Below are 27,500 nucleotides of genomic sequence, written 5' to 3'. Positions count from 1 at the left end.
TTTTGCCAAAAACAAGATTAGAAGACCAATGTGGCACACTGAACTGATTGCCAGTAGATAATGCCAACCAGTCATGTTTGAGATTTAAGTAAACTTATTTGTTCAAGCTATGAGGAATTTGGGGTTTTAGGCTTGATTTGTCACATTGCATTCAGTTGAGTGCTACAACTTTTCTGTTACTGATGGTGCTTACAGGAATAAATTTGGCCTCAATAGTTTAAAGGAAGAAATATGTAAACATTATGATTTTACAAAAAAGGAAATGTTTATCCTTCACAGCAGCCAGCAAATATTTGGGAAAATTCAATCCTCCTCCACTGCTGATACTTCACCAAATGAAAATTACTGGATATGAAACTGAATTTATCCAACTATATACCATCTAATTGTATATAATTATCTAAAATCAGGAATATAAACTATTACTCAAGACAGGTTAAGAATATCCTAATCCTAAATGCAGATTAACACAAAGTGTCCTGGATTTTCATGCAATTATCAAACTCACAGACCCACCATAATTCCAATGCAGTTCTGACCAACAGACCAACCCATTTTTATCCTATCTGCTACAATTGCTTTGTCTGATCATTTCAAAATCATTACATGATGCAGGTCCATCCTTCCATATTCAATCTTCTATTGAAGCAAATAAACAAGTACTGATCACTATTACTTGTATTCCTGATGACATCCACTGACTATCTTTATTTCTAATAGAATAATATTCACAGATTTATCTCTTGATATCAACTTAATGTCAGCATTCATAGAATCACAGAATCCCGACAGTGTGAAAACAGTCCCTTTAGCTCAACAAGTCCACACCGACCCTCTGAAGAGTAATCCACTCAGACCCATTTCCCCTACCCTATATTCACCCCTAACTAATGCACCTAACCTACACATCCCTGAAAACTGTGGGCAATTTAGCATGGACAATTCACCTAACCTGCACATCTTTGGACAGTGGGAGGAAACCCATGCAGACACGGGGAGAATGTGCAAACTCCACACAAACAATCGCCCAATGCTGAAACTACTGTGAGCCATCAGTGCTAACCACTGAGCCACTGTGCTGCCCGTCGATCCATTTACTTTAAAATAATGGCAATCAGAAAATCTCAGCTGTCATCTACCTAAACAAAACGACAACTTAGGGTTTAAAGGCTATTATATAATTTTTCCAACATAATAAGAAAGTAAGCTCTACAAGGTTACCTATAACTCTTAAAGATTTGGTTAGCTTCATCCTATTGGTCATCCTATGTGAATGTCCTGATAGTGTTATACAAAACCAAAGTATTGCAGTTTTAAACACAAATCATACATGTTTCCCCCAATTTAAGCTTTTGCGTTTCTTACAAATGGTATTACAGTAAAATCTTATTTAGAAAACATTTTCAAAATAATAACAAGTGATTGCACAGATTAATGACTGTAGTATCCAATCATAATGCTAAATGAGGGAAATAAATGCTATTTAAAAAATGAATCCTCCAAATTTGAAACAAAGTTGAAGCATGGAAAAGAACTAATCATGTCTGCAGTTCACAATAAGTGTCTCTGAACTGGGCATGTTTAAGCCCATTGATTAAATATGAGGCCTGTAACGAAAACATTAATTTGGACAGTTATTAGCAAACTATAAATCAGCCACGAGCAACTCCTATTTACTGGAAAGAACAAATACACATACTGAACATTATGAGTTGCTTTCTGAACTGGTATTTGAAAGAACATTTGTTGTAGCACACAGGCTGCAACTGAAACGTTCAGACTATACCTTTCCCAGGAATTTATTATTAAAAATCATTAACATTCATTTATCCAAGTTAAGCATTCCTTTCTAGGCTTATAAAAAGACTCTAAAAATAAAGCTACATCTTTTATAAACAAAGCCACAAATAAAGTACATTGTAAAAGGTTCTAATATCACTCAAAATACTGTTTACATTTAAAAGTAATTTTCAGTCATTTAACATTAGGTCAGGCAGAAGCGTGCAGACTGAAATTGATTTAAAATGCTTATTAACACCTATGTTCAGTCGTATTAACCAAACTTTGCAAAGTTACCGCATTAATAATATCAAGGGATACTGTTTAAAACAAATTTAAAAGAACATTTCAAAATGTTGTGAGATTGCATGCAATTATATACCAACGAGTTTGGAAAACAGTTGATCATGATTAATTCAAGTAATTCATCGGCTCTCTTTTATTTGCATGGCGCCATGCACTATGCACCTAATACCAACTCTTGTTTTACAGAATAACTTTCTTGGAGACCGGAGATTTCCTCTCGGCTTTCTCCAAGCCAACATGAACTCACTCATCTGGACTTTGTACCTGCTGCTAATTAGTCGCATGCCTGCAGGAGGAAAGAGACAACAACTCCATGTCGAAAGCAACACTGAAATGCATACTGTTGCTCATAATCGATACAGGCGTTCACCTGATATCAGCAAATGTTCTTACACTTTCTTGGTCCCACATCAAAGGATAACAGGTCCTATCTGTGTAAGTTCAAAGAATCCAGATACAGACAACAATGGGCTAAGTAAAATGGATATGGAAGAGCTGAAGGAGATTATGTCCAAACAGAAGAGGCAAATTGAAAACCTTCAGCTGTTAGTGGAAGTGGACGGAGGAATAGTGAATGAGGTGAAACTGCTACGGAAGGAAAGTCGGAATATGAACTCACGTGTAACACAGCTTTACATGCAGCTCTTGCATGAAATTATTCGCAAAAGGGACAATTCGCTGGAATTCTCTCAGCTAGAAAACAAAATTTTGAATTCTACAGCTGAGATTCTGCGAATGGCTACCAGATACAGACAACTAGAACAGAAGTATGCAGTATTGTCTGCTCTTGTTAATAATCAATCTGTGATCATAACTAAATTAGAACAAGAATGCATACGTAGTCTTACTCCGAAGGACTACGAACCACCACCTCTCGTGCAAGTTGTACCACAATCCATTCCTCGCAGCAGGCAATACCAGACCAATTTATTCGGCAGTAATGAAATACAGAGGGATCAAAATCCCACAATTGCACGGGAACGAGGGCTTCGCTCAAGAGCTCCTTCACATGAACCTTCTCCTACAACTGCTACCATTACAGAATCACCAGTTACTGAGGAGTTAGATGGTATGTTTGCAAAATTAAAATAATGTGATGTTATTAATGCAAGTTTGTCAAGTGATGCAATATTTCCAGCTTTCAAAACTGCTGCCACAAGTTCTTTTGTCACACTAATTATTCCACTTAGAGGTCATAGTTGATTTCAAATCATACTAACTTTCATTCCTCTTGACACAAATTAATCATATTTTTCAATGGTGATCAACTGTGAGATAGGACAATTTTGTTGAAGCTGAAATGTTTGCCATTATAGCTTTGATCATTGGTTAACTTAAAAATTGCATTGCATTGCATTCAATTTTATTTTTGATGGGCACAAATAGTAGAATTTAAACAAACAAAATTTTGAAGAAACAGAAAAAAGATGTTATCCCTGATAATAATGCGATTACAAATCAGAATGCTTTCAGTCAAACTTTCAAACAAAGAATAATAATTTATGTGCTGTATGACAGACAAATTATAACAGTTCACCATCAGGCTTCAACTATGTGTTATCATACAGAAATGGACTTCAAGTACAAAGTTTGAGCATCATATTAATGTTTACATAACTCACTGCTAGCTATGTGCTTTTTGCTATTAAATAATATGTTGAAGAAAATCTTTTGAAAAATTAAAAAGTAAACAAGTTTCCTTATTGCCACTTCTGGTTATCTTGCATGCGATTTTATTGTGGAAGCAGCAAGAAATCATTGATACTGTCATGAATAACGTATTTAACCGGCTTTTCAGTCAGCAATGAAGGAATAATGTCTGCTGTTCATTTCACTCACAGCCACCCATAGAGACTTTGCTGAGTTTTTGAGTGCAGGCTCGCTGTCATAGGACATTTGATCCAATGCAGTGACCTCTACAGAGAACTTTTGGTGAATGAACAGTTCAAGGAACATTGAGGCTCTTCAACCAGACATGAGACATGCAGACCAAGGACTACAGGAAATACAAATCAATTTAAATGACGTACAGAATCAAAACAGAGAAAATGATTGAAAGCTGTGATTAAGAAACAGATAAAAAGAGACAAAATGAGTTTTTAAAAAAATTACATTTCAAAAAATATTTCAGAAGGAAATTAAACTCAACATTTGAAAAATTCACTATGCACTATTTGTGAGATCTTTTGCCAGTAATTATTATTCATCATACCATTAAAAACGGGATTATAAATGTTTGTGCCAGCTTAACGTTTTCTGCCTTTCTTAATTATATGGTACCTTCAGGTCCTTACAATGATTTCAATGGAGGTCACTGATGTATATTTCAGCCACACAAATGCCTGGCAATAAATCAATGTCTATTTCCAATAACAGACACCAACTGTTATTCCTTAATAAACAATGGCATTACCATCACAAAATCTTCCACTATCAACATCCTGACAGTTTAAGATTAACTAGAAACTGACTGGAACAACCACATAAATACTATGATGACAAGAACATGTCAGAAGCTGGAAAGTTTGTGACAAGTAACTCACATTTTAAGTCCCCAAAGCCTGTCCATTATCTATAAGACATAGGTAGGAGGTTGGTAGAATACTAATTACTTGCCTGGATGAGTGCAGTTCCTACAACAGTCAAAAAGCTTTGACATCATCCTGGACAAAACAACTTGCTTTATTGGCACCCTATCCACATCTTCAAAAGTCACCCACTCCATCACTGATGCAGTGGCACACCAATGTGTATGAGCTATAATGTGCACTGTTGCAACACATTCTCCTTCGATAGCACCTTCTTAACCATGACCTCTGCCACCCAGAAGGACAAGGTAAGCAGATAAGACAATAACATCATACAAAATAGAAACAGGAGCAGGCCTTTCAGCCCCTCAAGCTTGCTCTACCATTTAATACGATTATTGCTGATCCAACACTCCTCACTACTGATTCCTCTGCTGATCAAAAATTTATCTCAGCCTTCAATACAGACAAGGACTCTGCCCCTCCGAAGACTCTCAACCCTCAGAAAAATCCCTCGTCCTCTCAGTCTGAAAATTGTACCCCTTCATTCGAAACTATGCCCTCTGGCCCTCAGACTCTCCCATGAGGAGAAACATCCTTTCAGCATTTACCCTGTCAAGCCACAAAGTTATAGAGTCATAGATATACACAGTGCAGAAACAGACCTTTTCATTTAATTCGTCCATGTCGACCAGACATCCTAAATAAACCTAGTCCTATTTGCCAGCACTTGGACCATATCCCTCCAAACCTTTCCTATTCATATATCCATCCAGATGCCTTTCAAATGTTCTAACCGTACCAGCCTCCACCACTTCCTCCAGCAGCTCATTCCATATACGTACCACACTCTGCGAGAAAAGGTTGAATCTAAGAATCATATGTGTTTCAAAGAGATTATCTGTCATTCTTCTAAACTCCAATAAGTTCAGTCACAACCTACTTAATCTTTACTCTGAAATCAATTCCTCCATACCAGAGATCATGCTATTGAGACTTTTCTGAACTGCCTCCAATGAAATAATTTTTTTTCTTAAATAAGGGGACCAAAACTGCGGTCTGTACTCCAAATGCCAGCACCTTGTACAGTTGCAGTAAGACTTTCCCAGACAGACTCGGCACTCCTTGAAATAAGGGATAACATTCCTTAGCCTTGGTTACCTGCTGCACCTGTGTGCTAGTTTCCTATGCTTTGTGCACATGCCCCTTTGTCTTGCAGCTTTCTGCAGTTTTTCTCCATTTAAATAAAACTGTTCTTTTGTTATCCCTTTCAAAATGAACATCTCCATATTTTAGCACATTACATTCCATTTACCAACATGTCAAACCCACTTTCTCAACCTATTAATATATCTGTGTAAACTATAAGCATACAGATCATAACTTGTCTTTCCACATATTTTTGAGTCTTCTACAAAGTTGGCTACAGTACATTCTCTTCCTTCTTCTAAGTCATGAATATATATTGTAAACAGTTGCAATCTTAGCACCGATGCCTGTGGAACCTCACTAGTTAGAAGTCACAAACCTGAAAAGAACCCCTTATCCTCACTTGCTGTTTCCTGCTCATAAGCCAATTTTCTGTCCATACCAATGTACTATCTTCAATGTAAATATCATCACTTAAACTTACCAAGGAGATCGAGCACTTACACTTTCTCAAGGGCAATTAGGGATGTGTTATAAATGTGGCCTGGTCCGTGACTCCCACATGTAAGAAACAAATTCTCCAGGGAAAAAAAATATGAATTAGATATTCTTTTTCATTCTAAAGGATAACAAAATTGGAACCAGCAAGCAAGTACAGAACAATATTCCACTGGCGCTAGTATTTTGGGTCATGGATATATCCCAGAAATTCCCATTAACATTCTTAATGATCTTACTTAAATTACCTTACCAAGAGAGAAGGCTAAAACTGTTAATATTTGCAAAGTCAAGAAAATTAGGGATAGCTTCAAATTTTGTTTGAAAAGATTTCTTAAATGGGTAAACTCTCTCTTTAGGAAGTTGAGTCACATTTTTGGATTTTCATAAGATTATTCCTGCAAGGAACTAATTGCGAACCAGTTGTGTTTGATTGTTGCACTTTAAGAAGCTTCGACTGGTTTTAAAAATAACAAGCTTGCAGGCATTGAGACTCAGAGTAAGAAAAACACTTTAATCTTATTTACACAAGATACAGGGCACATACACAAGTCACTTCACCCAATCCGGCCATGACTACATTTAGAGATATTTTAAACAACTTAGAACTTAGAATCCCTACAGTATGAAAGCAGGCCCTTCGGCCCAACAAGTCCACATTGACTCTCCAAACAGCACTGGCCCCATCCCCCATCTTTTCCTTCGCTACATTGATGACTGTATCGGCGTTACCTCGTGCTCCCACGAGGAGGTTGAACAGTTCATCCACTACACTAACACCTTCCACCCCGACCTCAAATTCACCTGGACAGTCTCGGACTCCTCCCTCCCCTTCCTAGACCTTTCTGTTTCTATCTCAGGCGACCGAATCAACACGGACATCTACTACAAACCAACCGACTCCCACAGCTACCTGGACTACACCTCCTCCCATCCTGCCCCCTGTAAAAACGCCATCCCATTCTCCCAATTCCTTCGTCTCCGCCGCATCTGCTCCCAGGAGGACCAGTTCAAAATACGTACAACACAGATGGCCTCCTTCTTCAAGGACCGCAATTTCCCCCCCGACGTGGTCGATGGTGCCCTCCACCGCATCTCCTCCACTTCCCGCTCCTCCGCCCTTGAGCCCCGCCCCTCCAACCGCCACCAGGACAGAACCCCACTGGTCCTCACCTACCACCCCACCAATCTCCATGTACAACGCATCATCCGCCGTCACTTCCGCCACCTCCAAACAGACCCCAGCACCAAGGATATATTTCCCTCCCCTCCCCTATCAGCTTTCCGTAGAGACCACTCCCTCCGCGACTCCCTTGTCAGATCCACACCCCCCACCGACCCAACCTCCACTCCCGGCACCTTCCCTTGCAACCGCAGAAGGTGCAACACTTGCGCCCACACCTCCCCCCTCACTTCTCTCCAAGGCCTCAAAGGAAACTTCCATATCCGCCACAGATTCACCTGCACCTCCACCCACATCATCTACTGCATCCGCTGCAGCCGGTGTGGCCTCCTCTATATTGGGGAGACAGGCCGCCTACTTGCGGAGCGATTCAGAGAGCACCTCTGGGCCACCCGGACGAACCAACCCAACCACCCTGTAGCACAGCATTTCAACTCCCCCTCCCACTCCACCGAGGATATGCAGGTCATTGGACTCATCCACCGCCAAACCACAACAACGCGACGGTCGGAGGAGGAGCGTCTTATCTTCCGACTGGGAACCCTCCAACCACAGGGGATGAACTTGGACTTCACCAGTTTCTTCATCCCCCCTCCCCCCACCTTGTCTCAGCCGAATCCCTCCAGCCCGGCACCGCCTTCCTGACCTGTAGTCTTCTTCTTGACCTCTCCGCCTCCATCCTACTCCGACCTATCACCCTCACCTTGACCTCTTTCCACCTATCACATTTCCAACGCCCCTCCTCCAAGTCCCTCCTCCCTACCTTTTATCTTCTCCTGCTGAACACTCTCTGCTCATTCCTGAAGAAGGGCCTGTGCCCGAAACGTCGAATCTCCTGTTCCCTGGATGCTGCCTGACCTGCTGTGCTGTTCCAGCAATAAAGTTTCAACTTTGATCTCCAGCATCTGCAGACCTCACTTTCTCCTCTCCAAACAGCAACCCACCCAGACCCATTCCCCTGTCCCATTATCCTATTTTATCCCTGACTAATGCACCTAACCTACACATCTCTGAATATTATGGGCAATTTAGCTTGGCCAATTCACCTAACCTGCACATCTTTGGATTGTGGGAGGAAATCAGAGCACTCAGAGGAAACCCACGCAGTCACGGGGAGAATATGCAAACTCCACACAGGGTAAAAACAATGAAGGGCTTTTGCCCGAAACATCGATTTCCCTGCTCCTCGGATGCTGCCTGAACTGCTGTGCTTTTCCAGCACCACTCTAATCCAAACTCCATACAGACAGTCGCCCAAAGTTGGAACTGAACCCAGGTCCCTGATGCTGTGAGGCAGCAGTGTTAAGCACTGCGCCGCCCCATGTGTTCAGATATATGACAACACATGCCTGGAGCAGCTGAGACTTGAACCCAGACCTTCTGGCCTCGAGCGCACTTACATTAAAAGGGCCCCTATACCTATGTTAAAATGCTTCATTCAAGTCTCGTCCTATCTTACTTCAGGATAATCTAGTCTAATTCTCCATTAGCTTCGCTCTCACAGATAGTTTCTAATTAACTTGTTTTCTTTTTGAAATTCACTTATGGGAGATGTCCATCACTGGCTGGCCTGCATTCACTGCCCATCCTTCCTTACCCTTGAGAAAGTGATGGTAAGCTGCTCTATTGAGCACTGCAGTTTACATGCAGTAGATTGTTCCACATTGCTCTTAGGAAGAGAATTCCAAGATTTCGACCCAACGACAGTGAAGAAACAGCAAAATACAGAGGAACCCGTATATCAATTATCCGAATATTGGATTATCCGAAGTGATCTCAAGGTCCTGATAGAAACATTACGTCAAAGAGCTGTTTCAATCCTGATCTTTTGTTTACAGGTACAATGATTAAAAATGAACTCGGCTCACTGAAATGCTGCCGAGAACAGTCTTGGACAGTCCAGGCACCGTCTCTAAATGACTGACCTCCCACCCTGTATTTCACTCCCACACTTTCCCTGGAGTTCTACACAGGAGTGAAACCCAAATCCCCTCTTCCATAGATAATTTCTCCAATATTGTCCTGTATAGTGCAGAGGTGGAACCTGTCACAAAGTTGTATGTGTGTGTGTGTATGTGTGTGCGTGTGCGTGTGCACACTATTTGGAGACTTAACCCACAAATGCAGCAGCAGTCTTACTCTTGTATAGTCCAGCTGGCCGGGAGGGTGCGGGGGCGCAGATGGGGGTTGGACGGTGGGTAGGTGGTAATGGATGCAGTTGGGGGCAGGTGGGGGAACAGGGTGGGGGGGAACAGGGTGGGAGCGGACAGGGTGGGTAGCGGACAGGGTGGAGGTAGGGTCTCACGCACAGTGTGCTGCTGCCTAGTCTCCTGAACGGGGAGCAGACTTCACAGAAAACTCTGAGCCCCAGAGGAAATCAATTAACCGAATAAATAATTATCTGAACGAAATAGTGTCCACCTATCTCATTCAGATAATCGAGGTCCCTCTGTGTTTCCAAGTCAGGATGATGAGTGGGTTGGAGTGTAATTTGCAGATGGTGGTGCTCCCATGTATCTGCTCCCTTTGTCCTTTTAAATGGAAGTAGTCATGAATTTGGAAAGTGAATTTCTGCAATGCATTATGTGGACAGTGCAGACTACCAATATTGAACATTGCTGGTAGAGAGTGTGGGTGCTTGTGAATGTAGTGCCAATCAAGCAGGCTGTTTTGTCCTGGATGATGTCAAGCTTCTAGTCAATGGTAATCCACAGGATGTTGATACTGGAAGATTTAGTAATGGGAACACCATTGAATGCAAAGGGGTTCAGAGATATTATTAAAGACCTTTGCAGAAGATAGGACTTGAACCTCAAACTCCTAGCTCAGAGGGAAGTACATTACCACCGCACAACAAAAGTCTTATGCCTGTATTTAAATGCTTCATTCAAATCTCATCCTGTCTATCCTCATGAAAATCCAGTGTAAATCTCCATTAGCTTCTTTCTCATATGGTTGCCTAGCCTCTCCTTAAACAATCATTGTTTTGGTTCAACCACAGCCGAGTTTCACATTTTCATTGTGATTTCGGTAAAGAAGTTTAATCTTTTTTGTTCATTTGTAAAGTATGTTAATTTGGTCAACATTAACACTGAAAATAATTACAGTTTTCTCCTGTCATTCTTAACAACAGGATTATATCAATAATGATGAAATATTTTCACTCATATGAGATCAGCATGGCGTTCCTGCTGACAATATATGCTTGGGTCAGACGGTAGTCAATTTGGTTCACAAGACTATTGGTGAATGCCTGAATGTGGAAGGAATTTAAACACCATGCTTTCCTAATAATAAAAAAGGAAAAGGTGATGGCATTCAGTCAGGTTTTGAACAGAAGGCTGTGCCTAGAGTCAAGAATGAAGGCACAGGAGGAAATTCTTTGTAATTAGCAGTTCTCAAGAAGAAAGGTAAGACCAACGATCAGTCAGCTCACTAAAAAGGACAGAATTTGTGCTTTATTTTTTCTTAACTTTTTTAAAGGACTAGTGGAACAGAGTGCAATACGTGATGCTTGATTGTTAAAATTAATTCCTACCTGTGCAATAAAAGTTCCTACATATACATTTCAAAGTCATCTCATAGTACTATTCTTTAGAGAACTTCCTGAACATGTGAAAAGCACATGTGAAAGACATGATATCCCCTTCAGAATGCAAGGAAGTACAATTGTTAAACACATCAGTTATGCCTCTAGAAATATAGTTGCTGATGGGAAGAACTGGAATAAATCTTTATTCTCAAAGTTAAGTGTTACAAGCACAGACCTCTTAATTCCACAATCACAGTTTGACTCTGTCAATTTGTAGGCATTCTTCAGTTCATGCCCACTATCTGCACAAAATAAGACACTATGCTATAGATATCAACTTACAATGTTTAGGAAGAGACATCACTCCAGGTATAAGTATCCAGACTTCTAATGGTAATGGCAACTAAGAATATCTAAGGCAGACCTGAAGTCTACAGTCTGTATTTTAACTTCTTTAAGCATTCTGTTCACTTATTATTTTCTTCTTTCTTTTCCTGAAATGTCCTGTTTCGAAAGGTTAAATGTACTAACAATGCAAAATGCAGTATCTTTCCATTTATTAACACCCGATTCCAGCTTCAATCATTCTATCAGGTATGATGTTAAGGAATTTCTAATATATGGCCAATGTACCTTCCTTCCAACCTTACATCACCTGATCCAATACCATAATAAGTATTGTACTTTACACAATGAATGAACAAGATGGTCTTCATTTAACTTGAGACAAATTCTACAAATTTATGCTTTCATAATAAATTATATCAATACTGACTAAATTCATCTCATTTTAAATCCTTACAGTAATTATGCATATTTTCATCCTCTCAGATACCCAATTCCCAAAACAAGATGATTCAAACAGTCCTATGAAGAAACAGCATGCAATGCATGTTAAGGAATATTTCATTCTCCAATGCATAAAACCTCATATCTCATAAAGCATTTAAGTGATATCGAGATTTATTATTTTGCATGTTCAACTCTTTTTGAATAAGCAAAAATGAAAATGTTTTTGCATATCATAAAATTATGTAGAATGCTCATTTAGATCACCTAAAAGCTGAAAGATAATCCAGTAATTATGAAATCATAACATTTCAAGAAAGAATTTAGCACAAGAAAAACTTGAACACATCTCTAAGTTTACTTCAAGAATCCTTTTGGTGGAATCATTTATAATAAATGACATAGACAAGCTGTTTTAATTAGAATGATACTTCTCATTACAATATTAAATTGTAGTATGAGGGGCTGAATATTCCCAGTCTCTGAATGACATGAACAATGGCAAGTCAGTGGTAAAACAGGGGAAAACAAAAAAAAAGAACATTGACATCAAGAGCAAAAAGTTTGCTTTTCTCTGGAAGGTTCAAACATTCGATGAGCATTTTGCTGGTTAACAGTGAGGTGCCCATACATTAACATCTCATTGTTACATCATCTCACTAAATTTTAATATAAACTGCAATTTTCTGATACTGAAGAGAAGCCAGGGCTGGACCAGATATATCCAAGGTACTATGGGAAGAGAGGAATGAGATGGTTATGCCTCTGGCGATGACCTTTACATCCTCACTTTCCTCAGGAGTAGTACCGGCTGATTGGAAGGAGACAAATGTTGCTCCTTGATTCAAGAAAGGGAATCGGGAAATCCCTGGGAATTACAGACCAGTCTGTGGTAAGCAAGGTATCAGAAAGGATTCTGAGAGATAGGATTTATGACTATCTGGAAAAACACAGTTTGATTAAGGATAGTGAGCATGGCTTTATGAGGGGCAGGTCATGCCTCACAAGCCTTATTGAATTCTTAAAGGATCTGACAAGACACGTAGATGAAGGTTGAGCAGTGGATGTGATATATATGAATTTCAGTAAGGCATTTGATAAGGTTCCTCAAGATTAGCCTTATTCAGAAAGTTAGGTGGTATGGGATACAGAAAATTTGGCTGCCTGGATACAGAATTGGCTGGCTGAAAAAAAGACAGCGACTGGTAGCAGATTGAAAGTATTCCGCCTGGAAATCAGTGACCAGTGGTGTCCTGCAGGGAAGTGTTCTTGGGCCTCTGCTCTTTGTAGCTTTTTTATAAAAGACTTGGACGAAGTGGTGAAAGGATGGGTTAGTAAGTTTGCCAATGACACAAAGGTTAGTGGTGTTGTAGATAATGTTCAGGGCTGTTGCAGGCTACAACAAGACAGTGACAGGATGCACAGCTGGTCTGACAAGTGGCAGATGGAGTTCAATCTGGATAAATGTGAAGTGATTCATTTTGGAAGGTCGAATTTGAGTGCTGAATATAGGGTTAAAGACAGAATTCTTGGCAGTATGGAGGAACAGCACGATCTTGGAGGTCCATGTACATAGATCCCTCAAAATTGCCGCCCAAGTTGATAGGGTTGTTAAGAAAGCGTATGGTGTTTTGGCTTTAACAGGAGGATTGAGTTTAAGAGCCAGGAGATTTTGCTGTAACTCTATAAAACCCTGGTTAGACCACACTTGGAATATTGTGTCCAGTTCTGGTCGCTTCATTATAGGAAGGATGTAGATGCTTTAGAGGGGGTGCAGAGGAAATTTACCAGGATGCAGCCTGGCTTGGAGGGCTTGTCTTATGAAGAGAAGTTGAGTGAGCTCGGGCTTTTCACACTGGACAGAAGGAAGAAAGGTGACTTGATATAGATGTACAAGGTAATGAGAGGCATAGATAGATAGCCAGAGACTTTACCCCAGAGCATAAATGGTCGTCACGAGGGGTCATAATTTTAAGATGATTGGAGGAAGTTATAGGGGAGATGTCAGAAGTAGGGTCTTTACGCAGAGAGTGGTGGATGCATGGAATGCACTGCCAGCGGTGGTGGTAGTGTCAAAGACAGTGCTGCGCTGTTCTATGTTGTAAAGCAGACACCATTAATACCTGATTTTAAAGTTAGAGTGATGATCTAGCAGCTGCAGCTCGCTGACATCCTTTATGTCATCATAGTATAAGCACCAGCTTCACCACATCACTATGGCATACTTCAGACTGATTTATATGTAATACAGACCAATGCATCTTCACTGCATTTTGGAGCCCATGACCCTTGCAATACTGCTGCCAGGACACTTTGCACACGGGGACAAATACACCCAGCTCATGCACTGGAACAGGGTGCACTTTAAGACTTAGCTTGCAATCTTAGTGCTCACTCAGTTTGCACTTAGATGCTCATGACATCTCTGCCTCACCTTGTCTTTTACCGGAAACATAAAGCCAGGTTTGCATGTTTGCCAACAATGAATTTTCAAGACAGTGGACAAATTGGTGTAGGGCAAGATGCTATATCAATGTCACAGTTACAGCATATGACAGCAACTTACACAGCAAACACACTGCATGTGCTTCAACCAAATAACCATGTGTGGAAGACTAAAAGTAACAGTCCTTAGTTCAGCGAGACTACTGGTGAATAAGGGGGCTGGTCTATCCTCAGTCGGGAAAGTTGGTGAGCTGTCCCAAGTGAGTGAGTCAGAAGCAGAGGGGAGGAAAGGTTAAAACTTTGTGGAAAATAGGGAGGGTTAGAGCCACAGAGGGAAGATGCTGCGTGCAATTTTGAGCATGGTGGGCCATGAACCCTGGTGTGTGCAAAGGTAGAGTCAGATTTATTATGAGGCAGCAAAGAGAAGTTCGTGACAGTTACTCTGGCAGAATGCAGAAGATTGTTAACTTTACTACCTCAAAACAAACTGGAAGCATTTGAAATGGTGTGCAGATGGAGTTTAAACATGGTGCACACAGCATGAACATTCTAAGGGCGCAGCACCAGCAATTGTTTATACTGCTACCCTGCACAAGATTGAGAGAGAGGAACAACATGAAATCAACTTAAACAGGTGAGCAACATAAAACCACATGAAAAAGGTTGCTGGGGCTTATGAAGGGGAACCTTCCATGAAATTCCTTAAACTGACAGTCAACTTTTGGGAAAATTCCAGCCCAAAAACTGTTCATCTCTGAATTGAGAATATAGCCAAGAAACTTTTTAAAAATACTCAGGCAAACACAGAAACAAATGTCAAATATACTTAAACAAATGACTGGGAGAGGCAAAGATTGCCTTTTCTCCAAATTTAACTCTCTCCCTGTGCATTATCCCCAAATAGGTAAATATTTTCCTTCTTTCCTTCCATCTTAATTGAGGTATTTTCATGGCACAGTAAATTCAGCAGTAATTTGGCTGTCCAGTTATATAGTTTAAAATAAAACTTAAACAAAAGGACCATCTTCTCTCAGTTTCATTATTGACAACACAATGTGCCATATCATAAGAAACAAAAATCTAAATAGGCCATTCAGATCATGAAGCCTGTTCCATTATTCAATGAGATCATTTCTAAAATTTTGAATCCTCCAGGCTACGACAAATTCACAGAACTTGTGTGTCTTTTCTTTCCATGCATTTACATCTGTGGTTAGCCCTAGATGGTACATGCTCTTGTACAGTCTTTCTTTCTCAACAGAATAAATTATTCTCGACACTTATGAAATTATGGAATGAAAGTTACTAAATAACATGCCCCTGTAATGGCCACTGTAGTGCTTGCAATGAGGTTAGGCAGTTGGACAGCACAAAATGAGTTAATCTGGTCCAATCAGGGAGCCGTTGCTGACAGATAAAAACAGGAGTATCAGACATCCTGATCACGCTGAGAGCTGGCTCTGAGGGAGCTAGATCAATAAAGGACTTTCCACCTGTATCTAAAAGATGACTTGGTGATGAAATACTAGACTCTGTGGCGTTATTTCAGCTATCATGTCACATTAATTTATTTATTTCTGCATTAATTCATCTATTAAATTATGAATGCTTTGTGCTTTTGTTTATCTGTTTGCTGGTTTTCCCTGTCTGACTTTATAGGCTGGTCCATTCTCTTGTTTATACATTCTGTCTCTTTCTGTCACATTCTGATCATCATCTCTAACAGGACCCTATCATAATTCAGCAGAATTTGAAATAGATTACACATCCAAGTCAGCACATATAGTTCTTCAAAATGATAAGTATTGTTGAACATTTTTCATTCTTAATGTATTAATCAACATATAGCCATGTTCTCAGTCAGGTTATTTAGTTATCTCTGCATAAAAAATTCTTGAAAGCATTTTAGCATGCCTTAACATCAGATTCATCATTGGCAAAGATTACTACAATCAACTTCTAGAAAAGAAGATAGTTCATAGATATGTAGTGCCTTGAATACCGACAGCAGTGATAGAATGAAAATAAGGAAAGGATGGATATGTTAAACATTTACTTCACATCAGTAGTTATAGAAGTGAAAGAGGACAGCATGCAGGACATCTCAAAGAAATTAATACTGAATAAGGGATGGAGCCTTAGCATAATTCATGTTAGACCACACACTATAAGACACAGGAGCAGAAATTAGGCCATTAAGCCCATCGAGTCTGCTCCGCCATTCAATCATGGCAGATAGGGTTTTCAACCCTATTTTCCTACTTTCTCCTCATAAGCCTTTGATCCGCTTGGCAATCAAGAACTTATCAACCTCAGCTTTAAATTTACTCAATGACCTGGCTTCCATAGTCTTCTCAGATTCACCACACACTGGCTAAAAAAAGTTTCTCCTTATCTTTGCAAATTAAAAGTGAAAAGTAGTAGTAAAGGCATAAAACAGAACAAATCGTCAGAATCAAGTTATTTTCATCCCACGTTTTTATGATTGAGTTAAATTTGAATATTACAAATGTCTTCAAAAGTTCTCTTCATTCAGGAACATTCAGCTTTAGTTGGGAAAATAGCATGCCACTCCACTTGTCCAGAAAGGTAAACAGTAAACCAGGGCATTACAAACCAGTTAATTAAACATCTGTTAGCAGGAAATTTTGACTGTCAGAATGATGGAGCGACTGAACTTTTGAAAATGCTCAACTAATGAGAGGAATCAAGCCTGTATTTGTAAAGAGTATGTCACCCCTGAAGGAATGTACACTTTGGTCAAGGGAATGTTCATGAATGCTGCTTATAAAGTCTTTGAATGCCCATATAAGAGACTGTTTGCTGAAGTTATTCAAAAAATGGAGGTAAATTATTGAGCCCATTGAGATTGGTTGCACAGTAGAAGACAAACATTATGGATAAAGAGCACCTAGTTTAATTGGTATGATATGATTATTGGTATTAGGACTCAATTATTTGATAGGTTTATTAATGGTTTGTAAAATGTACTTTCAGCTGATGTATTTCTAAGAAAAAGCAGAATTTATATTCTTGGCATTACAGCAAGCTAGCAGTGAGATATATACATTGTTTGAATTAGACTATCCACTTAACATATATTTTGACAAAAAAATATTAATTCAACCAAAGGATCAGATTGTCAGATGTAATTTTAATCAAAGCTGTCACTGTATCCAAAGGGCATGTTTAGCCCAATGCTTGAATATCATGAAACCTTTTATAGAAATCAAATATTCAGGTGTATATTTACAACAGTTACTTCCTGTGTAAAGTAAAATCCACTTAAACTGTACTTCTCCATAACATTTTGATCCCAGATTTCAAAACACCAAACTTATTCCGCACTCTACCACACATACCGTAGTTTATTTTTCTTTGCATTCACTTTCTGTACATTTATAAATTCCATCAGGGAATGGGATAACCAATAATTTTGGTTGTTGCTCAATGGAAAACAAACTTCACTGTATTATTAGAACACAGGGAGAAAGTGAGGACTGCAGATGCTGGAGATCAGAGCTGAAAAATGTGTTGCTGGAAAAGCGCAGCAGGTCAGGCAGCATCCAAGGAGCAGGAGAATCGATGTTTCGGGCATAAGCCCTTCTTCAGGAATCCTTGGATGCTGCCTGACCTGCTGCGCTTTTCCAGCAACACATTTTTTAGCTCATTAGAACACAGCAAGCTGGGGAAGGAAATAACAATATCTCAAATAGAACAACACAGTTATTCTTTATTTCAGTCACGTACTTGACTTAATGTGGAAGTACACAAGATTTATATACATAAAGAAACTTCAGCTTGTAGCTTACATCTATATTTCCTTATGTTAAGGCATCAAACAGTCTGTAGTTTCACTAGATCAGCATGAGTACTTAATGCATCTCATCCTAACTGACATGCAATTATAACGCAATTATAAAGTCATAGAGAGGTACAGCATGGAAACAGACCCTTTGGTCCAACTTGTCGATGCTGACCAAATAGCCCAACCCAACCTCGTTCCATTTGCCAGCACTTCGCCCATATCCCTCCAAACCGTTCCTATCCATATTCCCATCCAGATGCCTTTTAAATGTTGCAATTGTAATAGCTTCCACCCTCTGGCAGCTCATTCCATACACGCACCAACCTCTGCGTGAAAAAGTTGCTCCTTAGGTCCCTTTAATATCTTTCCCCTCTCATCCTGAACCTATGCTCTCTAGTTCTGGACTCCCCCCACTCCAGGGAAAAGACTTTGACTATTTACCCTATCCATGCCCCCTCATGATTTTATAAACCTCTATGAGGTCATCCCTCAGCCTTCGACGTTCCAGGGAAAACAGCCACAGCCTATTCAGCCTCTCCATATAGCTCAAATCCTCCAACCCTGCCAACATCCTTGTAAATCTTTTCTGAACCCTTTCAAGTTTCACAACATCCTCCCTATGGCAGGGAGACCAGAATTGCACGCAGTACTTGAATAGTGGCCTAACCAATGTCCTATACAGCCACAACATAACCTCCCAACTCCTATACTCAATGCTCTGAACAATAAAGGAAAGGATACCAAACACCTTCTTCACTATCCTATCTACCTTTGACTCCACTTTCAAGGAACTATGAACCTGCACTCCAAGGTCTCTTTGTTCAGCAACACTTCACAGGACCTTACCGTTAAGAGTATAAGGTCTGCCCTGATTTGACTTTCCAAAGTGCAGTACCTCTAAATTAAACTCTATCTGTCACTCCTTGGCCTATCTGCCCATCTGATCAAGATCCCGTTATACTCTGAGGTAACCTTCTTCGCAGTCCAGTACACTTCCAATTTTGGTGTCATCTGCAAACCCATGTGCACATCCAGATCATTAATATAAATAATAAAAAACAGTGGACGCAGCGTCAATCCTTGTGGCACACTGCTGGTCACAGGCCTCCAGTCTGAAAAACAACCCTCCACTACCACCCTCTGTCTTCTGCTTTTGAGCCAGTTTGTATTGTGCTATCCTCAACCATCCCTTAGGTTAGTAATCAATTTGATGGCAAAGTGTCATTTTATATACTCTAGAGCCTGGCATTCAAACCTAATCCAGAACATATGGTAATAAATCAGATTTGCAGCATTAGCCTGAACTATATTACCTTTAATTTGCATTGTATCATTGTTGCCAAAGTGGACAGATTAGCAGTTTGCTTTATTTCTTCATTTTGTAACAATTATATATCCCTTTTCTTCTGATCATTTTAAATAATATTTCCTGCCCTTTACTTCATTGTAAACCAGAAAAAGTAGTTAAGCTGGCATAACATTCATTGGAGCTGGTACTTGCTGTGCTGTTACTGTTCATGCTCTCTCTAAAAGCCCAATAAAGTGTTGCTTTATTCTGTATTATTACTATTATTATTTTGTATTATTTTGGTCTGTGGAATTCCTTACCCAGCCACTGAGAAATGAGAAAATTCTCAAAAATTAACACAAAAAATGTGTTCAAATTTGCTGATCTGATGCAAACGAAATCATCCTGAAATATAAACAAGTAGTTTCTACAATCCAAAATCCGCAGTTGGTTCATAAATGCCTTCTGAAGCAGACCAGCATTGTAAACACATCTGTGCTGCTTTGGGACCAATACCACTTAGATATAGATGAAGCTAAGTAAATAACTGTATTAGGAGTCTAACCTAGCAACAGGTCTAAATGTTATAATTCTTACACTACTTTATGATTTGAAACCAAACATTAATAGTGAAAGTTTTGAGATTTTAAGTTTAGCAAAGTCACATGATCATTCACAATTCATCATCAATCAGTAAAGATGGAAAATTAGAGAACAAAGGAAAACTAACCTGAAACATAAAAGCAGATAGTAAGAATTTAATAGAAGAGATAACACAATTACCATTCAAGAAAATTAGACTGGAGAATTAATAATGGAAAATAATGAAATACTTGTGAATTGTATAGATATTTTGCATCAGTTTTCATGTTAGTGAATGGACATAACCTCTCATAAGCAGTGATAAATCAGGAAAAGGAAGGAAGGGAGAAATTCAGAATATCATAACTAACACAGAAGTAACACAGTGAACTGTTGGAGCCTGGGTTCTGATTGTCTTCATTCTAAGGTCGCAAAAGAAGTGGTTAGTGAGGTTGTTAATGCATTGGTTTTAATTTTCCAACGTTCCTCTGATGGTTTCATTTGATTAAAAGATAGCAAATATAACATTTTTATTGAAAAAGAGAGACAGGAGGAGAAAACTACAGATCAGTTAGCTTATCATCTGTAATGGGGAAAATATTAGAAGCTATTTTTATAGCAGGGGACTTAAAAGCATTCAAGATAATTAGGAATAGTCCACACAGTTTTGTGAAAGGGAAATCATGTTTAATCAATTTATTGGGAGCTTTTTGATCAGGTAACATGCTGTGGATAAAGGGTAACTGGTGGATGTACTGTATTTTGATTTCCAGAAAACATTTGATAAGGTACCATATCAAAAGTTACTGCAGAAAATCAAACCTCATGGTGTCGGGGGCAGTATACTGGCATGGATAGAAGATTGCTAGTTAACAGGAACAGAGAACAGGCATAAATACCTTTTTGGCATGATGCAGTCAATATTGTGGCACATCAATGATGGGATATTAAAAATTTGCCATTTGTATAAATGATATAGACAAAGACAGAAGAGGTATGGTTGTCAAATTTGTTGATGATACAAAGATAGGTAGGAAACTAAGTTGGGAAGAGGACAAAAGAATGCTTCAAGAAAGATATAGCTAGGTTAAATAAATGGACAAAAACCGTGGGCGGCACGGTAGCACAGTGGTTAGCACTGCTGCTTCACAGCGCCAGAGACCCGGGTTCAATTCCCACCTCACGGGGAGAATGTGGAGTTTGCACATTCTCCCCGCGTCTGCGTGGGTTTCCTCCGGGTGCTCCGGTTTCCTCCCACAATCCAAAAATGTGCAGGTTAGGTGAATTGGCCATGCTAAATTGCCCGTAGTGTTAGGTGAAGGGGTAAATGTAGGAGAATGGGTCTGGGTGGGTTACGCTTCGGCGGGTCGGTGTGGACTTGTTGGGCCGAAGGGCCTGTTTCCACACTGTAAGTAATCTAATCTAATAACAAATAAGGTATAATGTGGAATTGTGCATTTTGGCAACATGCATATTAAAAAAATCTAAATGATGAGAGATTATAGAGCTATTACATCCAGATCATCTGGATGCCCTCGTGCAAGAATCATGAAAAAATAGTATGCAAATACAGCTTATACAGTATCACAAGGGAAACTGAATATAAATGTTTTAGTTATACAGGGCACTGGTAAGACAGCATCTGCATACTGTGCACAGTGTTGGTAACCTTATTTAAGGAAGGACTCAGTGCAGCGGACGAAACTCGGAGAAAGTTTACTGGACCAATATCTGGGATAAGAGAGCTACCTTATGAAAAAAAGGCTGGACAGGCCAGGCTTCTACACGCTCAAGTTTAGAAGAGTAAGAAGTGACTTGGGGCATGAGGCATCTTGACAGGCTAGATTTGCACCATATGAGAGAATAGGATGCTTCATTGCATGGGAGAATGGACAATTAGCGGTTACCCAGTTAAAGTAGAGGTTAGCAACTTGTTTCTTTCAGAGGTTTGGAACTTTTCCTGAAAAGGTGGTAGAAATAGAATGGTTTCAATTTTTTAAAGACAGGGGTAGCTAGATTCTTGATAAGCAAATTGGGGTGTGGAGGAAGGAAAGTGGTGGAACATTATCAAGAGTTAGGTGGGAATGTAGATTTGAGATTACACTCACATCAGTAATGATATTAATGACTGGAAAAGTAGTCTACAAGGGCTGAATGGCCTACTCCGGCTCCTAATTCGTCTAATCAAATTTTTATTACTTTGTACAGAAATTGTATAGCAATGGCTACAGTCTTCATTGCAGAATTAACATCTACATTTTTCATGAATTTCCAGGTCATGTTTAATGGTTGGAAACAAATACTTTACTCATTCATCTTTATTGAACTTGGATGTTAGGGTCACATTGTTACAGCTTTAAGATAATAGCAATTATATGGCAGGAAGAAAATAGACAAAAGACAAACAGATATAATCTCCTCCCTTTCAACAACTGCAATTTGATCTTCTTATCTAAGACGCTTCAGGGAATCTTTCTAATGAAATTTTCCAGATAAACACATTGCACCAAATTTTACTTGGGAAAAATAATGCTAATGAAGCACACAATTATTCATACAGAAATCAATTAGCAAAATCAGAGAATTAAGAGATATTGAACGATTTACAAACAGCATCTTACATCAATCCACAGGTTGATAACTAAAGCTGATATCAGTACCAACTTACATCCTAATTATACATTTTGTTTACATTATTGTATTATAATGTTGTTCTAAATCTCTGTGTGGAATATCAAACAACTCTCCAATTCCAGTCAATGAGAACACTGTCATCCCAGAGTAAACATACTGACCACATCCTAAAACACGTTGAGTTCAAAATTTTCTACTTTACACTATATTGCAAAGAGTAAATATTAGAGAATAGAAAATTATACTTGCCTGTATTTTATTGTTTTGGTTATTTTGTGGCTTTTCCTCATACAAAACAAAAATACAAACCTGGTAATCTGTCAATTTAGGAAGAAGTAAAGCTAACTTATCAGCAATAAAGAGAATGCACAAGTCTCAAAGCAAGATTCTGGAGATCATGTTTTGCACACTAACTGAAATCAGTGTCAATTTGATTATGAATAAAAAGAAAATTTAGTTTCAGATTCCTGAAAGGTAAATCCAACCTACCATGTACACCAGCAAGAATTCAAAGGCCTAACTAGTCTTTCCAGCATTTCACCTGTACCTCCTCCAATCCTGTGTACTGTATTCACTGCAACCAATGTGGCCTACTCTACGTTGGAGAAACCAAACGCAGGCTGGGTGATCACTTTACAGAACATCTCCGGTCTGAGCACAAGCATGATCCCGAACTTCCCATAGCCTGTCATTTTAACACAGCATCTTGCTCACATGCACACTTGTTTATCCTCTGCATGCTGCAACGCTCCAGCGAATTACAGCGCAAATTGGAGGAGCAACATCTTATCTTCGAACTAGGCAGCTTACAATCTTCTGGGCTCAATATTGAGTTCAAAACCCTCAAATTGTGAGCCCATTCCTTCCCTTTCTTTTAGTTTTGTTTGTTACATTCTTTGTCACCCTCCCACCCACCCCACCGGAACTGCCTGTTCTTTCCAGTCTGGCATTTAGACAGACAATTGTTTTGCCTTTCTCACATTCCAATCACTTAACCTGAACTGTCAACATCCTTTCTCCCCCAGCACACCTTCCTCTCCCCCCACCCCACTGCTGCATAAATGCTGCCCCCTCCATACTTCATTTCAGGTCTGATGAAGAGTCATCTAGACTCGAAACATCAGCTCGCTCTCTCTCCATGGATGCTGCCCCTGACCCGCTATGGTCTCCAGCCTATTTTGTTTTCAGTTCAGATTCCAGCATCTGCAATAATTTGCTCCTACATGGAATTAACAAGTCTGTTTTACCTATGGAATTTATTCACCATACAGATCGTTTTTCTCCACAGCTGCACCTTCAATGCACAATATACCATGAATTAATTTCATGATTACCCAAACCCTAATGTTACTTTCAAATCATTGGCAAATTAAATAAAATAACTTAGAATGACTTGCACTAACCATGAAATGATACTTTTGATTCTTGAAATCCAAAAAGAAAACAATAGATAATACGTTGTCCTGGTTCAAATGGAAGTGGGAAGCTCTCTGCTACAGAATAAATTGTTGTTTCACTGTAATGATACCACAACCTAAAAAATGGAGTACAGCTTTGGCTTAGAACAGTCTACTTCCAGTTATTTAGGAGATCAAACGGACTAAGATTTGCACAGGGCTTTAAACTAAACACTGCAGGGAACAGGAGGGCTCAGTTGCATGGAAAATTAGAAAATCAAAGGTATGGGAAAAGGTAGGATTGCAGGTTAGTAGAAAATAGAAGAGTCAGATGTGTCAATATCACATTGCACCAAGGAAGCATAAAACTGTAGGGAAATTTGATAATAGAACAAGTTTAAAGGCTTTGTATCTTAACGTACAAATAATTCAGAATAAGGTAGACAAACTGATGGGGCAATTTGAGGTAATCTCAAGGCCATTATGGAAACGTGGTTACACAGAGATCAAAACTGGGAACCTACCATTTAGGCATTTTTGACCTTTCAGAAAGATCTGAGAAATGGGAAAAGTGGTGGAGAAGCACTGTCAGTAAGAGATGAAATAAGGACAGTTGTGAGAGACAATCCAGGCGCAAATGACAGAGTTCATTTGGGCAGAGATGAAAAAAAACAGTAAGGGAAAGAAGACATTTGTAAGAGCAGTTGACAGATCCCCAAACAGAAGCTATTCTGCAGTAAAGGCTATAAATCCACAAATTATAGGAGTTTGTAAAAAGAATTGAGCAATAATTTATGGGTGATTTTAATCTTCATGATGATTGAGGTAATCAAATTGGACAGGATAGCTATGACAATGAATTCATTTGGGATAGTTTCCTACAGCAATATATTGTGGAGCCAAGGAGGGAGCAGGCTATCTTGGATTTGGGAACAGGAAATGAGGCAGGCCTGATAAATGACTTCATTGTAAAAGATCCTCTAGGAAGTAGTGCTCATGACATGACAGAATTTAATATTCAGTCCAAGAATGAGAAACGTGGGTCAGAAACAACTTTGTTTAACTTAAATGAAGGGAATTACAATGAAAAAAGGATAGAACTTGCTAAAGTGAACTAGACAGATAGATTAACAGGAATGACACAAAGCAAGCAGTGGCAGACATTTAAAGAGACAATTCATGACTCTTGAACAAAAATACAGTGCAGTGAGGAGGAGAGATTCTAAGAGAGGGATAAACCAACCATAACTAACCAAGGAAGTTAAGGAGCGTATTAAGTTGAAAGAAAAAACGTGCAAGATGGCAAAAGTAAGTGATAGCTCCGAAGACTGGGATAAATTCAGAATCCAGCAAAGGCGGACTGAAAACATAATAAAGAAAGCAGAAGTAACCTATGTGGAATCCACATGGAATTACAGAGGAATGTAAAAACTGACAATAAGAGCTTCTTTAAATGTATAAAAAGGAAGAGAGAGGCCAAAGTGAACATAGGCCCTTTTGAAAATGAATCTGGGGAGGCGGTTATGGGGAACAAGGAAATGGCAGAGGAGCCAAACAGATAGTTTGTATCAGACTTTACAGCCAAAGATACTTCAAACGTTCCATCAATATTAAAGAATACTGGGTTGAATTAAGTACCATCACTATTACGAGACGAGTAGTATTAGACAAACTAATGAGGCTAAAGTCAGAGAAGTCCCCTGGCCCTGATGGTACTAAGCAAGTAGTGGCAGACACTTAAAGAGGTAATTCACCAGTTATAACAAAAATATATCAAGGTAAGAAGGGAAGGTTCTAAGAGAGGCATATATCAGGGCTGACCAAGGAAGTTCAGTAGAGTATTGAGTTGAAAGAATAAGCACAAGGAGACAAAAGTTAGTGACAGCATCGAATCAAACACAGAAAGAGGACGAAAAAGATAATAGAGAAAAAAAATACAAGGGTGAACAAGCGAGGAATATAAGAGTGATGTAAGGGCTTCTTTAATTATGTATAAATGAAGAGACAGATTAAAGTGAACATTGGTCCCGAGAAAATGTATCTGGGAGGATGTTATGGGGAACAAGGAAATGGCAGGGGAGTTCAACAGATATTTTGCATCAGTCTTTACAGTGGAAGGTACATCAAACATTCCATTAATACTAAAGAACACAGGGAGGAATTAAGTACCGTTACCATCATGAGATTAGTATTTGACAGACTAATGGGAATAAAGGCAGATAATAAATATCAGAATGCTGTAATAGCTTGCATGCATTCTAGCATCTTAAAAGAGGAAGCTACAGGGACAGTGGATACGTTGGTTGTAATTTGCAGCAGAGTGGCTCACTGGTTAGCGCTGTTGTCTCACAGCTCCAGGGACCCAGGTTTGATTCCAGCCTTGGGCAACTGTGTGTGTGGAGTTTGCACATTCTCCTTGTCTGTGTGTGTTTCCTACCAGTGTTCAGGTTTCATCCCACAGTCCAAAGATGTACAGGTTAGGTTGACTGTCCATGCTAAATTGTCTGTAGTGTCCAGGGATGTGCATGCTAGGTGGATTAGCCATGGGAAATGCAGGGTTACAGGGAAATGGTAGATGGTTGTGACTGGGTGGGCAAAATGGCCTGCTTCCACAATGTAGGGATGCTATGAATTTTCCAAATATCGTTGGATTCTAGAGAAGTGCCAGAGGATTGGAAAAGTGCTAGTATGACATTCCTTTTCAAAAAGGGAGGGGCAGAAAGTAGGTAACTATAGTCCGATTAGCTAAATATCTATTGTTCGAAAAGTACTGGAATCAATTATTAAAGAAATAACAGCAAGACATTTGGAAAAATCAATCTAATCAAACAGAGTCTTCATGAAAGGGAAATAGTGTCTGACTAATTTATTAGAGTTTTCTGAGGAAGTCCTCAGCGTGGCTAGAAGGGAACCAGATGATGTTATACTTAGACTTCCAGAAGGTATTTGAGAAATTATCTCAAAATAGTTAATCAAAAGAGCCCAAGGAGTTGGAGGCAGTATACTGGCATGGACAGAGAACTGGTTAATGGACAAGAAACAGCAAGTGGAGATTGGTGACCTGTGAGATCAGTGCTGGGACTGTAATTGTTTATAATATACATTAATGTAATGTAGCTAAATTTGCAGGTAACACAACTATGTGTGGAAAGACAGGTTCTGAGAGGGATACAAACAGTTTACAGAAAGATAACAATAAGTTAAGTAAGTGGGCAAAAAGTTGGTAATTTAGGAAAATATGAAGTTGTTCATTTAAGGAAGGAGAACACTATTATTTAAATGGAGAAAACTGCAGAAAGCTGCAACACAAAAGGAACTTGGACACACTTATCCACGAAACACAGGAATGTAGCTCACAGATGCAAGTAACCAGGAAAGTTAACGCAATGTTAGCTCCTGTTTCATAGGGGTTGGCATACAAGAGAAGAAAAACCTTACTGCAACTGTACAAGGTATTACTGAGACCACACCTGTGTACTGTGTGCAGTTTTGGTCCTCTTATTTAAGAAAAGATATTATTTCATTGGAAGCAGTTCAGGAAAGGTTTGTCAAGATGATCCCTGGATATGGAGTTATCATCTT

The 27,500-nt window shown here is 39.3% G+C and overlaps 2 protein-coding genes across 6 annotated transcripts in view; one reads left to right on the top strand and one right to left on the bottom strand.

Annotated features, from left to right (window-relative positions):
- The window catches only part of ralgps2 (Ral GEF with PH domain and SH3 binding motif 2), a 470,074-nt gene that overhangs the window by 110,556 nt on the left and 332,018 nt on the right, over positions 1–27,500 (bottom strand). The window lies entirely within an intron of this gene.
- Positions 1–27,500, top strand: part of angptl1a (angiopoietin like 1a) — a 77,468-nt gene that overhangs the window by 19,969 nt on the left and 29,999 nt on the right. The window contains exon 2 of the mRNA XM_043700059.2: positions 2,272–3,154. Within this exon, the coding sequence (XP_043555994.1) occupies positions 2,323–3,154 (832 nt within the window). The 5' untranslated portion in view covers positions 2,272–2,322. The remainder of the gene's footprint in view (positions 1–2,271; positions 3,155–27,500) is intronic.

Source organism: Chiloscyllium plagiosum, unplaced genomic scaffold, assembly GCF_037043375.1.
Source record: "Chiloscyllium plagiosum isolate Xiang-an unplaced genomic scaffold, Cpla_swu_hap1 HiC_scaffold_9, whole genome shotgun sequence".
NCBI classification, from domain to species: domain Eukaryota; kingdom Metazoa; phylum Chordata; class Chondrichthyes; order Orectolobiformes; family Hemiscylliidae; genus Chiloscyllium; species Chiloscyllium plagiosum.
The sequence above is the reverse complement of the archived record's forward strand: the minus strand, read 5'-3'. Positions and strand labels throughout refer to the sequence as shown.